We start from the raw sequence: 13,961 nt of genomic DNA on the forward strand, positions 1-13,961 counted from the left end.
GCTTTCCATACTTTATGCACCAGTCGCATGTACTGTTTGCCTTAAGAAATGTAATTCTTTGAAGGAATGCCTCAATTGTAATTATTGCTGGCTGAAGCAGTTTAGTTACACATGTACATTTAACTGTTACCAATTCATCAATGATGCATTGATTTCTTCTCAAATAATCAAAATCAAATCAAATTGCTCTTTAAATCATTGTTTTGCACACACTGTATATACTTTGGTGAGCCTGATCAATTAAGAAATTCTGCACTTCGAGCCCTAAACACTAAACCAGATCCAGAGTGTATCACAAGTGCAACATTAAATAATTCAGCATTTGTGAATTCCATAATATTCTTGCAAAGATCAAATGCAAACAGCAACTCTGAGTGATGATACAACCTTCAACAAAACACACACATATATACAATATATAATACAAAGGTGCTACTTTTGTTATCGATCTGAGGTCATCATCAGTCTTAAAATTCTTTATTAGTACAAATACAATGCAGCCACAGTTAAAGAGCTGAAACACAACAAATCTTTGTGAATTATTCAGTGGTGACTTTCAGTAATTATTACCTTTTTACTTTGTTAAAAGCATTTAGACAGACTATTAATATAATGTTAACATTGAAAGACAGTTTAAGCTATAAATACATAGATCACAAAGTAATATAGATGTATGGTGAATTGGATAAGGTCCTCTGGATTTGAGTGATGTTTTCATGCATATGGATGGATGGATGGATGGATGAATGGAAAAGTTTCTCTGGTCTCAGTAGTATAATTCCTGATCCCACCAACCTGAGAGATTAACAAGCCATAGATTAATGAATACTGAATAGATGTAGAAATGTTAACAATAATAGACGAATGGATGTTAAATGGTCAGAAGGAAGGATAAAGAATCTTGGCTTACTTCCTGGATATCTTCTGACTCCTAACTTTCTGATCTCGTCATAGACAAAGATTAAAATACCATATGGAACAGGAACAAACCACCACTGGACTCTGGAGAGGAAATACAACATTTAACATTAGACCGCTTGCTACAGCTTTTTTTAAATCTCAGATATGGAGAAAACAATGATTGTAGTGGAAACATAACTTTCTACCTATGGGTTCCATATTTGTGATGTTTTAATAAAAATTTATTTGTATTCTCAGAACATACAGACCACTTTTTCCTTCTCATCCAGTCTGATTTCAGATGATGACCATGTGAATGAGGCTCTGTGTGCTTTTACCTGATTGGCATGAAATTGAAGATATTGGGCATCCCAGGGCAGTAACAAAGCAGATTACCCAAGCAGAGCTGGAAGACTATGGCAGAAACCAGGACACGGTTCCTGCACACAAATAAACACATAAATAACCAAACACTCAGCTGGAATCTTGTTACAGTCAGAAGCAGATTAGTTCAGGTTTAAGTGTTTCCATATAAAATGAATTGATGAAAACAAAAAGACAGGATGCCTCTGTTTGCAAATTAATGCACGAGATAACTACAATTGTAACAGAACTGCAATTTGCCATATAGACTTAATTATGTGACTACAAGACTATCAACAGGGGTAACCATCTTGGAATAATATGTCAACACTCTCAAGTTGGAATAATGACAGGTTTTCCTGTTTTTCCCTGTATGCCGATAACTGTGTGAATGTAGCATTAGCTAATCATGTTCACGTGATACAGACACAGAATTAACCCTGTAAAAGTTAATTCTGCAACTTAAGCTCTTAAACATTATGCCAAGTGATTCATGTTAGGGATGGGTCTTTACTGACCTGAAAAAGCCTTGCTGGAACACAGAGAGACGTCGAGTTTTCCTGATCAGCACATCTGAGATCTGACAGATCTCTATACTGACGAAAAATACAGTGTAGCACGTATACTCCTGGTACAACCTCTGACTGAATGTCTGTAAGCAGAGGAGAGGACATAAGGAAGGAGTTAGTTATCAGTTCCATGCTGATAAAAAATACACATATTCCCTTGACTCAGAAGACAGCAATTAGACATTTTTGTGTCCACAGTTTGAAAAGGGCCCAAAGGTAGGATCTCAAGTCTATGCTAACCCATTCTTGTCCATAGCTGTCCTGTAAGTCTTGAAGATGCACATCCTCCCACTGAGAACGCAGACCAACACACATGAGTGGAAACCAGCCCTCCTGGGCCATGGCTGTGAAATAATCTGTAAAACCTGCAAAAGACTGGATGGCGCCTAAAACAGAGAAAGAAGAAATGAAAAACGGGTCAATACCATTTTAAGAGTGAAAAAAATCTAGCTCAATGGCTGAGTGACACCATTCAGAAAGCATATGGGGCAGTGGCTCAGGCTCCTCCAGAGGGATTCTGAGTGCACCCTGTTAGAGGTAGTGTCTTATCTGCTTTATTGTACAAGGGTGTAACATGGGAGATGTGTCTAACAAAGTCTATTAGCAGGCTATGCATGTGGTGGAGATACATTCAGGTAACTTTTATGCTTGTCTATTTTGTGTCCGTGTGAAGTATTCATTCAATGTAACAGGTCAATACAGTAGTAATATACAGTATGCATGTTTTGTAGATCAGCACAGACACACACATAGTCTCACCTATCTGGAAGTACGAGTACACAGCCAGGGCTTCGTTTACCAGACGGTGGCGACGAGGATTCCTGGGCTTCAGGTGCATAATGTCACTCTCTGCTTTCTCATAAGCCAGAGAGACAGAGGGGAACTACAGGAGAGATGAGAATAAACAAACAATATATCACTGCATAGAAGATAAGGGTGTGAAGAACATAATGATGTAGCAAATTTACTGTTAATGTCACCAAATCACCCACTGTAAAGAATAAGGCTGGTGTGCAGTGATTCAAAATGAAAGTGTAAGTGTCACGGTGAAATGCAAGCATATATTAGACACAATCATCATCTTTGATGAAAATAAATAGCCCTGTGAGTGTAATGACCATAAATAAGTAATTTGCTGTCTTGCTGAATTGGTACTAATGACATGATGACTCACAATGTCAGTGGCCAGTTCAATGAAGAGAATAGTGATGCAGCCCAGAGGAAGAGGCACGCTAACGGTGATGTAGATCAGATATGGAGTCAGCTCAGGAATGTTCTTGGTTAGTGTGTAGGCAATAGACTTCTTCAGGTTGTCAAAGATAAGACGGCCTACACACACACACACACACACACCTCATCTCAACTCAACAAAATAGCTCTCTATACTTTATGTAAATATACAAACTGTTCATTGCTCAGTATATACTGGGTACAGCAGTTATTCAAAACGTGATATCCTTTCAAAGTTTAGATTTTCTTATATCAAAACATAGAATTTTTCAATTTTATGTGTACTTTTACTGTATATAGTAACTACCAAGATAATGCGTAAAAATGTAAAAAGAAATAAGAGAGACAGAATAGGAAGAAGAGGGACATCCTTAAACAGAGACAGGGGGTATGATCTCCCCCTATGTCAAGTGATGACAAGTGAGCCATCTCCCAGACCGTGGACCTTTAAGAATGTTTTGTCTTCTCTAAGTCTCACCCTGCTCCACTCCTGTGACAATAGAAGCAAAGTTATCGTCCAACAGGATCATGTCTGCGGCGTTCTTGGCAGCATCTGACCCCGCGATCCCCATGGCAACACCGATATCAGCCTTCTTAAGAGCCGGAGAGTCGTTCACACCATCACCTGTTACAGCGACAATAGAGCCCTGGGGGGGATGAAAACATGAAAACATCTGACACAAACCATAACCATAGTGAAATAAGATATTAGCTTTAAATCGTGTATAGGAAACCTGCTTTTGGATACATAATGTTTTTAAATTATCAAACGTGTACGTCTGTGTGTATTTACCAGACGTTGACAACTCTCCACGATAATCAGTTTCTGCTGAGGGGATGTTCTTGCAAACACCATCTCAGGATGGTTCCGTAGTGCATCATCTAACTCGTCACTGCTCATGTCTTTCAGCTGACCGCCGCTGATCACACAAGCACGGGCGTCCCTGCACACAGACGACATGGTGACGACAGACAGTAGAATTCTGTAGCTCTGCATTGTAGTCACACAGTAAGAAATAAACATTATACTGCAATGGATAGACAGTTCCTTGATATGTCTCGGAGATGAGCATTGTTCAAAGTGTGGACAGCAGTGATGCGAATACCTCTTGTTGACTTGTTCGACAGGTATGCGCTTCCTCTGGGCAATATCTTCCACTGTTTCACTACCTTCTGAGATGATACCAACATTAGCTGCTATTGCCCTTGCTGTAATTGGATGGTCCCCAGTCACCATGACAACCTGAAGATATAAAAAAGTTATGAGACAGGGAAATGAACAAACTCTTGCAAAATTCTGCATTACAAAAATCATACTTTTTTTCAGAAATCCAAACCTGTTTACAAGCTGTTTATGTGTATGTGAGGCAATGTGAACACACCCTGATACCAGCGGTACGACATTTCATCACTGCATCAGGTACAGTGGCTCTTGGGGGGTCAATCATTGAGATAAGACCGGCAAAGCACAATCCTGACGTGGGGAAGTTCATATCATCAGAGTCAAATTGAAAGCCACGAGGAAACTCTTTCTCATTCAGATAGAGATGACAGAAACCTGGGAGGGGGGGAAAGGGAACAGCAGATTGTTAAAAAAAATGGCAAAGGGGAACTGACAGTTCAATATAGCAAGCCACATGATTAGGTCACATCAGGGTCATAAGAAGTGCTCTCCTACCCAGTACTCTCTCTCCCAGTCCTCCCAGGTCCATATAAGCTGTCTGAAAGGCTTCGCTCCACTGCTCATCCAGAGGCAACTCCTGGCCTTTTATCAAAATGGTGGAGCAGCGCTCTAAGATACGTTCTGGTGCACCCTTCATCACCAACAGGTAGCGTAGGTCCAGAGGATCCTCGAGTTCATGGATAGACAGCTGGAGAGATAGGGGTGGTTGATAGAAGCTGAATAAAATTGGACATTAATCTGTGCTCTTAGATCCACCGTGAATCACAGGATTATAGTAGTACCACAGTATCAAAGTAGGAAACTCCAGATGATAGCATTAAATATAAAAAATATATAAATATATATGTATTTTGCCCACTATTCTTCTGGTTTACAATGTAGTATTTGATTGAGGATGAGACAAAGCCCATTATCAACACAGCTTCCTGCGCTCACCTGGAACTTGTTGGTGGAGTTGAAAGGCACTTCCACCACTTTCTTGAAGCGATTACGGTAGTCCATGATGTTCCCTACAGTGAGCTCGGAGAACTTCAGCAGAGCCGTCTCTGACGCATCTCCCATCACGAGCCTCTGTGTGAGATGGTAAAAGTGAGATAACAAAGAGAGAAAAGGAACAAACTGGCTTCTTTAAACCAAAAATAACATAATGTAGGCAAAACTATAATTTAGGTGGAAAATGAAAGCTAGATCAAGACGTCACATTTTGTCGGATGTTTACTACAAATGTCTTAAAACTATAAACTTGTACCTTAGGAATAGGTACACCTTCCTGATCAGGTTTGAATGTAGCTCTGTTACACAGGGAAGTCACTCTTGCCAGTGAACGCCATGTTTCTGATGACTGGTCGAAACTCTGGCCTGGAAACCACACAATCACATGATTACTAAAAGATTACTCAAATGTAAAATAACATTCATGCATCTTTTAAATACACCTAATAGTTGAAATAGCTACTCACAATTTATCTTAATATAGTTTGTATTATATTTATATAACATTGCTCACAACAGTATTGACTGATTTTAAAAGGAAATGCTTTGAACAAAAAAGAGGCTTTTATCCGTGTGTTTACCTGACTGATCTTCAGTGGTATCAGCAGCGTGGATCTGGTTATCGAACCAAAGGTGAGCCACAGTCATCCTGTTCTGGGTCAGGGTACCCGTCTTATCAGAACAGATCACTGAAGTGGAGCCTAAACACACGCAGACCAAACTTCTCAAGTCAAATCTTTATAAGATATGCTTTTATATTAAATTTGTGTCATTATGCTGCATGAGTTGAGTTGAGGATGTAAGCATATGTGATCCAAACGCTTTCTTTGGATGGTAAAGCTACACTCTGCAACTTTAAATAACCAAAATAAAATGATCACTTTCAACTTTCCCAGATCATATAACAGAACTCAACAAAACTATCAGGAACAGGATGTATCTGGTATTCAGGCATACTAACCCAACGTCTCCACAGCCTCCAGGTTTTTCACAACACAGTTCTTCCTGGCAAGTCGTTTAGCAGTCAGAGACAGACATACCTGTTAACAGAGAAACAGACTGACTGAATTTAATCTGTCTAGCCTACAGAATTTATGATGAAATAAATCATCCACATTAATACTAATACACAGCATATGATTTTTCATTGGTGCCATCATCCAAAATGAGCATTCATACAGTCCAGTTCTGACATAATGGAAACTAGACACCATAAATAATTGTGTTATAGAACTTCACATTTGATGCAGTGGCTCACAGTAACTGTAGCAAGTAGCCCCTCTGGCACATAAGCCACCACGATAGCCATGAAGAAGATCATGGCTTCCAGGAAGGCATATCCGATGAACATGGCAACCACAAAGAAAGTAAACCCGAAAAAGATTGCAAGTCCAGCAATGATGTCAACAAAATGCTCGATTTCTATGGCTATGGGTGTCTTCTCGTTGCCGACGCCGCTTGCCAAGCTGGCAATCCGACCGATGATGGTACGATCACCTGTGTTAATGATCACACCAGTAGCGACACCTGAAGATGAGAGAGGAGAGGAGAGGTAATTCTTATGTTCACCCATCCCTCAGTGATTACTGTCATGGTGCCCCTAAGCAAAAAATGTATACAAAAATTATAAATAAACAAACAAATATTAACAACATACTAACGACAAAATAGATTATATCTAGGCCAGGCCATGTGTATACATGTACAGTATGTACCGTTTACTGAACTGTACCTTCCAGACAGGTTGTAGAGAAGAAAGCAATGTTTCGGGTCTCCAGTGGATTCTCATGAGTGCATTCTGGACTCCTGGTTTGCGGTTCAGACTCCCCTGTCAAGGACGAGTTGTCCACCTGGGACACAAAGTATATTCACAAATGGTTCATAACATGTCCACATGATAAAATGTGGTAAGAAGGGAGGATGTCTGATAATGAATTGGGCTACACCTGCCCCTATGACACATTGAAAAGGAGATATTCTTATTCTTCTGGGTATTTAAAAACATTACCCTAACTGGCCTCATATGCTGTTAAATCTAATAGGCACAAAACTCACTATGTAAATACAAAGTACATTACACTGGCTGGCCTACTGAGGATGCTATAATTAAAAGTTTTAAGTTGAACATGGTATTTCAGTTACCAGTAAGCCAACTTTGGTAAAATGTGGACATTTTGGCATTGTATTCTGGTGAAATACACAGATTTTATGAGGACCCAATAATAAAAAATGTAAGAACATTTCAACGGTCTTTGTCCATATGTATGTATGAATATACAGTATATGTGTGTGATCTACCTTGCAGCTCTGACTGATGATGCGAATGTCAGCAGGGACTCTGTCTCCTCCTTTGATCTCCACCAGATCCCCCACCACCAATTGGTTGGCGTTGATCTGGTTTTTCTGGCCATCACGGATCACAACGGCTTGCTATTTTTGGAGGTTGGGAGTAAGATTAGCAAAGATGAAATGGGATGAACACATGAAGAAAGACAAGAGTGAGAGAAGGAAACAAGAGAGACAGACAAGGAAAGAGGAAAGAGATAAAAAAGAGATATAATGATAACAAAGCCATTAACATTAAATTTCAACAATATGCTGATTGGTTATGTGAAACTTACCTGTGGCACCAGATTCTTGAAGCTGGCAATGATGTTGGTACTCTTGAATTCTTGGTAGTAACCAAAGCAACCAGTTACCACAACGACAGCAATTAGGGTGATGGCCAAGTAAAGCTGGAGTGAGAAAAAAGATGTAACCATAAAAACAGGTAGCTAGCAATGACTGTTTCTAATTGCTGTCCTCCCTTTCCTCTATTCATTTTTCTTCTCTTTATTTGTCTCTTTGTCTCTGATCCCTTCTGCTCAAAGCAATCCACATAAACCATAAACGCATTATATCTCTGTTTTTTTTTCCACAGTGCACTAAAGGAGAAGCACTCTAAATGGAAATATAACTCACATTGTCAAAGCTGGTGAGGTTCCCTCTTGCAAGTTCAATTCCAAAGGCGATGAAGCAGATGACAGCCGCGACCCACATCAGACACTGCAGCCCTCCAGCCAGCTGCCTGGCAAACTTCACATACTCTGGAGTCCCTTTAGGAGGCTTCAGTTCATTGGGACCATCTCTCTCCAAGATCTGACGGGCAAAGGTGGTGGTCAAACCCTGTGGATGGAGAACAGATAAAACAGATGAAAGTATGGTTGAAAACAAAATAAAATGGAGCTTGGAAACATCGCCTTGGAACCCAGACAGAGGAGAAAAAGGGGGTGTTGGATATGTGTGAAGAGAAAAGGAAATACATTAATAAAATGAGCCTATAAGACAGAAGAAATGTCTTACCTTGGTAACACTAGTGGTGTACCTCATTTCTAGTTCTTCAATTGTAATTTCATGGTCGTCCTGCAGGAGAAGACAGATCACAACATTGATTCAGATTTATTATAGCTGGTTGATTGTAACTTGGCGGTTATAAGTGGACAGTAGCAGGAACAAAAGTCTGAGTTCATTACTTTTTCTCATTAACTAAAGTTACATATTCTCATTATTGTGCAGCCCTGAGGTTTCTGTAGTCTCACCTGTAAACCGCAGGTAGATCTTGACAGCACAAAATGAACTATTGATTCATGAAGTTAAAGGACTGTCATACATTACATGTCAGGTAACTCTTTACTTACTATATCCATTTCTTTCTTCATGCCCTCCAGTTTCTCCTTCTTCTTCATCTTCTTCTTCTTCTTCTTATCCATCTCTCCATCCATCTCAAACATGTCATACGTGTCCTAAAGGCAGACAGTAATTGGCAGAATATTCATAAATTTATGCAGGAAATCTCTGTCCAGTTGCTTGACATTCTTGAAGATATGGATATTTTTTCTATGTTTGCTGTATGCTCTTCAAAGGGACTGTGCATTATATGTAAATATGCGACCACTCAAACATCTCATCAAATTAAAATATTTGCGTGCTTATTTGCATAAAACTCACTTGCATACATGTTTGGTTGGTAGTAAATAAACAAATCTCACCACTTCATAGACTGCAACTGCGGCTGTCCATGCCAGTCAAAGAAAAGAAATACATTCTGACATAACTTGATCGGATAGCAAAACTAGTATGATAATACTAACAGTAAAAACTCAAAGCATATGACTGCATTATTTTGTTTGACTTTATTTAGTCTACATGTATTGACACCATTACAAAGTGGAAGTTTGGTAACTAAAATAGATATTTGTACTATTTCAACGGTTTCAAATAAGTAGTTGAAATACAGTAATATATACAGTATAAAGACACTAGTGACACATCGATCAATAGAAACTCATTTAACTGACTGACTGGATTTATTGAATGATTCACTGACATTTATAGAATGCCCTTCAGTGACTGATTGAAAGTATAACTTCTATAACAAAACTATACAATTAAATGTGATATAATGTATTATTATGCATATATATATATATATATATATATATATTTTCTTCTAAATCATACAGAACCTCACTGGTAGCTGGTGCTGGGACGCTAAAAATAATGGTAAGAAAATAATCTTTTGTTGAAAATAATAAGCCCTTTTCTTTTCTACAGTAGTGTGTCTGTGCAGTGCATAACAATTTGCAGCATAACTTTTTAAAATCTTTATCTGATTGATCTTTTTTTCTTTTTGTAAGACTATATTAATAAATCAAAACCTGGGCCCGAATGTACTTGTCCAACACCCTGCAGTTTATATAACACTTCTTTACTTTCTATCACAACCAATGCTACACAAGGTGAATGGTCATCAGGTAATCTGCTGGGTCTCCTACCTGTTTACTCATGGTTGCACGTGTGATAGGGGACTGCTCTCCTAAATCAATGGAGGTCCAGACAACTCGATCCTTCTTCACCCCCGAAATTTTGGCTTTCAGTTAGGGTCCAGTCCCAAACACACACCCTCTTTCTCCCTCTCTCACACACACATTGGTCAGAAACAGGACAGATTTTCTGGAAAAGCCTTTTATACATGACAACTCCCCTTTTTATATACACATGCGCAGAAACACCTTCGGACACACACACTTGTTTAATCATGTACTTAAACACTACCTGCGTAAAATGGTACCTCAAGTAGCAACAATGTCACCCCTAGCCAGGTCACACACAACACACACACAAACATACAAACACACTCATATCATAAGCTATGCGTAGGCTAGTGTTTCTCTGGTATCTCTTATCTGCTCTCAGCACGTTTCTTATCCTGATAAACTGATTGGAGTAAAGAGCAGAGGAACAGTGAAGGTTAAAACAGACCAATGTCATTCCTACCAGTCTGCCTGACATTGCACTGCATCAATTTAAATGCTGAACTATACAACTAGAGTCTCCTATTGGCCACCGAGTTATTCTGCAGGTCGAAATGGGATTAGTTGCCTTGATATAGTAAGCATAACCGAGAATCACAAGAAGAGAGGAGAACTCTGGTAAAAAAACAGAAGAAACTGGTAAACATTGTCAATCTGAAGATTACTGATGCTACCCTTAATGACCTTCAGCACCTGTATGAAGTGAGGGTCATCTCAAAGGCACAGACTATTGTTTTGGACCCTCAACATCCTTTACATGATGAGTTCCAGATGCTTCCATCAAGGCGGAGGTTAAGCCTTCCCAAAGGTAGCACTATTAAATACAGATTGTCCTTCATTCGATCTGCTATTGGTTTTCTAAACTATCTATAACCATAAATGTCATTGCGTCTCTCTTTCTTCACCGTGACAGTGTAGGCGATATGGATCTTGTGCTGTGTTTGTGTATGATGTATTGTATGTATTTATGTTGGATTACTGTCTGTAAAGCAAATTTCCCCCTCAGGGAAATTAAAGTTTTACTCTACTCTCTCTCTCTCTAACTCAAGCATGCGCAATCCACAGCCTGACAGGTGCGCCACCAGGCCAGACAGCCAGTGATGCCCTGCAGCAGCACAAAGCCAAATACAAAGGGAGAAGACACTAGGGAGAAAACTGCCTGCAGCTGGAGTTAATTAACAGTCACACCTAATGCCAATCTCAGCTCATCAGCAGGGCTATAACAGGTAGCATCAACCACAGAGGCCAAGTTAATTGTGTCAGCATGTCCACTGAGGTTGGTATTCCTCCTCCTCCTCCTCCTCCTCCTCCTGCTGCAGGCTAAGTGGTACAGTGACTGGCTTTAACCACACACTCCTTCTGTCTACAGTTTATACCCCACACTACCACATTTGATTAATGCACTCCTCTCTGCAGGTGTGTGCACCTGTCATTGTCATTTAGTCTGGTTGTGATGCCTAGCCGGTGTTTCCACCAATAGATTTAATTTGTTACTACTATGATTCTAGAGAGTTGAGTCTTTATACTAGCACCCTCCTACAAAACTTGAACAATGCCCCATAACTCTATGTTATATTATGTGTGGTTATAATACATTTTGAATTTGAAGTGTAATATCTACAATAAACTTCTGCAGGGTTTATTAGCTGTGGTTCTGAATCCTGTTACTAACTTGCAAGGTTGATGCAATTAATACCTTTACATCACAGGACAGAAAAATATTCAGGGCTGTAGTACGTGACACGAGGCACTAGATTAGAGTAGGATGAGGGAAAGGCAGTGGAGAAAAACAGGAAAGGAAAGGAACTTTGAAAGTTGCACAACAGTATGACATTAGTCTATTATCTGCTGATATTTTAACTGGCAACATAAGTAGGCATCCTTAAATAATTTGTCCCAGCACCTTCTACTTTCCTCTGATCAGTTAACAATACTGAAACTAAGAAACTACATTTCTTGATTTGCTTTTTATTTACAAACATTACTGACTACAAATCGGAATACAGAAAACACAAATAATTTATATTTGGTTTAGTTTATTGTTTGTCTGTGTATTAAAAGACACAGGCTGTATTACATACTGTAATTTACAGTGACAGAGGGTTCTACTGTTATATTTTGAGTTTTTCTTATGGGGCTTTTGGATTACAGATTACATTGTGAATGGATCCATAAATTGTTTATTTCATAATTAAAAATAATGACCTAAATGGTTGATCAAGAATATCAAGAACACAATCAGTGACATTCAAGCCCAGCACTAAGCTGTGCTTGGCTGTTGAGAGTCATCATATCAGACATGCGTCAGAAGCCCTCTCTACCATGCTCTCTTCATATCAAGAACGTCTGACAAAAGACCATTACACTTGCTGAGGTTAAAACAGGAACACTACTGTAGATACAGTTGCAGACAGTGATTCTATCATAAGATATAATTAATCAGTAATATTGCCTATAAGAAATGTTCCACCCAAACACACACATATAGCCTACTAATTTTAATACTAGACACTAAGGCAAATCACTCCACAACATAACTAACATTTTTAAAAGCATTATTTTGAAATCTATAAGATCCTATTATCCTATATTGAAGAGAAGTAAGTAAAAATTGAGCTAAGGTCACCCTGTCCCTAACTGTTCCTTCCCAGAACATGTTGCATGCTGGGTAAATAAGAGCCAGGTAAGATAAGTTGTGTTTAAGAGAGTCAACATTGTATTGTATCGTACAGTGTAGAGTGACAGTGGCTCTGTAATCAAAGTAATGTTATCAGTCCGATTTTATCAGCTCTATTTACGCATTACTGGCCGGGGGGGGCAGGTGAGGAAGGGGAGAATAGAGGGGATGATGGGGTAACAAAAGAGTGAGAGATGGACACAGATAGGGACCAACATACATATCTAAACACACACACTCCCTGCCCTCTGTAGCTAAGTCAAAGGGTCGGTTCACCAAAATTACCAAAAAAGCTAAGTGTGTGCATTATCCGGGGTAACAGGAAAAGATATGTTGCATTTAAAAATGTTAAGTGTCATTTCTCAATGCTCTGAGCACCACAAAAGGAATCGTAAGAAAAGTCTAAAGAAAGACGTTATCGAGTTGCATTATGGGAAATGTAGGATCCAGTATTTCTGGAGCTTGACTAAGCGGCAAGCTCCGGGGTCTGAAAAGTGAAGCCAATGCTGAAGTGGCTTAAACCTGCATTCTTTCTAATGACCAGCAGGGGGGTGACTCCACTGGTTGCAAAAAGTAGTCCGATTGTATAGAAGTCTATGAGAAAATAGCCCTACTTCTCACTTGATTTATTACCTCAGTAAATGGTTTCTTAATGAGTTTATGAGTTTTTCCCGCCACCTACCGGACTGGAGTGTGGAACAGTAGATTGGTAGACAAAGAAAAGACTTAAATTCTCTCTATTACCCCTGTTTCTTTCAGGGATTTAATTAGGTGATTGTATATTCCCAACAGTGAAACTGTATGCTGATGTCAGTTCCTTCCTTTCCTCCTCATAGGCCCTGTACTCCAGCAGCACATGCTGGACAGATTCAGGATGACCACAGTGTGTGCATCTACCAGTTGGGGTGTTTACCTATTTTATGAAGTGTCTTATTCACTCCAGTATGTCCTATCCTGAGACGGGTAATGACTGCCTCTTCCTTTCGGTTCCTGCCCAGTCTTCTTCACAACCTGTTTCTGGATATTATAAAGATGTCTTCCTGTATCGTTTATGTCCCAATATTCTTGCCATACTTTTTGCATTTGTCTCTTTATTAGAGTTTTACCCTCAGCTTTACTCAGCGGTATTTTTGTTTACTGTTTGTGATTGCTTGGCCAGTATATCAGCATCCTCATTTCCATCTACTCCTACA

General features: G+C 39.4%; 1 protein-coding gene across 1 annotated transcript; it reads right to left on the reverse strand.

The window, feature by feature from the left end:
- Positions 1 to 461: 461 nt before the first annotated feature.
- On the reverse strand, positions 462 to 10,237 carry LOC122881314 (potassium-transporting ATPase alpha chain 1). Its single transcript, XM_044207341.1, has 24 exons — positions 10,053 to 10,237; positions 8,916 to 9,020; positions 8,581 to 8,640; positions 8,200 to 8,403; positions 7,860 to 7,973; positions 7,537 to 7,668; positions 6,971 to 7,088; positions 6,497 to 6,765; positions 6,200 to 6,278; positions 5,820 to 5,939; positions 5,495 to 5,604; positions 5,182 to 5,316; positions 4,741 to 4,933; positions 4,445 to 4,620; positions 4,169 to 4,305; positions 3,856 to 4,006; positions 3,541 to 3,709; positions 3,007 to 3,161; positions 2,592 to 2,715; positions 2,073 to 2,218; positions 1,782 to 1,915; positions 1,239 to 1,340; positions 911 to 1,002; positions 462 to 795 (listed from the first exon to the last, which is right to left on the reverse strand). The coding sequence occupies exons 1-24, from the start codon at positions 10,062 to 10,064 to the stop codon at positions 767 to 769; spliced, it is 3,066 nt and encodes a 1,021-aa protein (XP_044063276.1). The 5' UTR covers positions 10,065 to 10,237; the 3' UTR covers positions 462 to 766.
- Between the last annotated feature and the right edge of the window lie 3,724 nt (positions 10,238 to 13,961).

This window comes from Siniperca chuatsi, linkage group LG9 (genome assembly GCF_020085105.1).
Source record: "Siniperca chuatsi isolate FFG_IHB_CAS linkage group LG9, ASM2008510v1, whole genome shotgun sequence".
Classification (NCBI taxonomy): Eukaryota; Metazoa; Chordata; class Actinopteri; order Centrarchiformes; family Sinipercidae; genus Siniperca; species Siniperca chuatsi.

Excerpts from the sequence above, each read along its gene's own strand:
- LOC122881314 (XM_044207341.1), bottom strand. Across the intron at positions 7,669-7,859 it reads TCAAGAATCTGGTGCCACAG|CAAGCCGTTGTGATCCGTGA; the intron begins GTAAGTTTCACA and ends CTCCAAAAATAG. Across the intron at positions 6,766-6,970 it reads CTCTACAACCTGTCTGGAAG|GTGTCGCTACTGGTGTGATC; the intron begins GTACAGTTCAGT and ends TCTCATCTTCAG.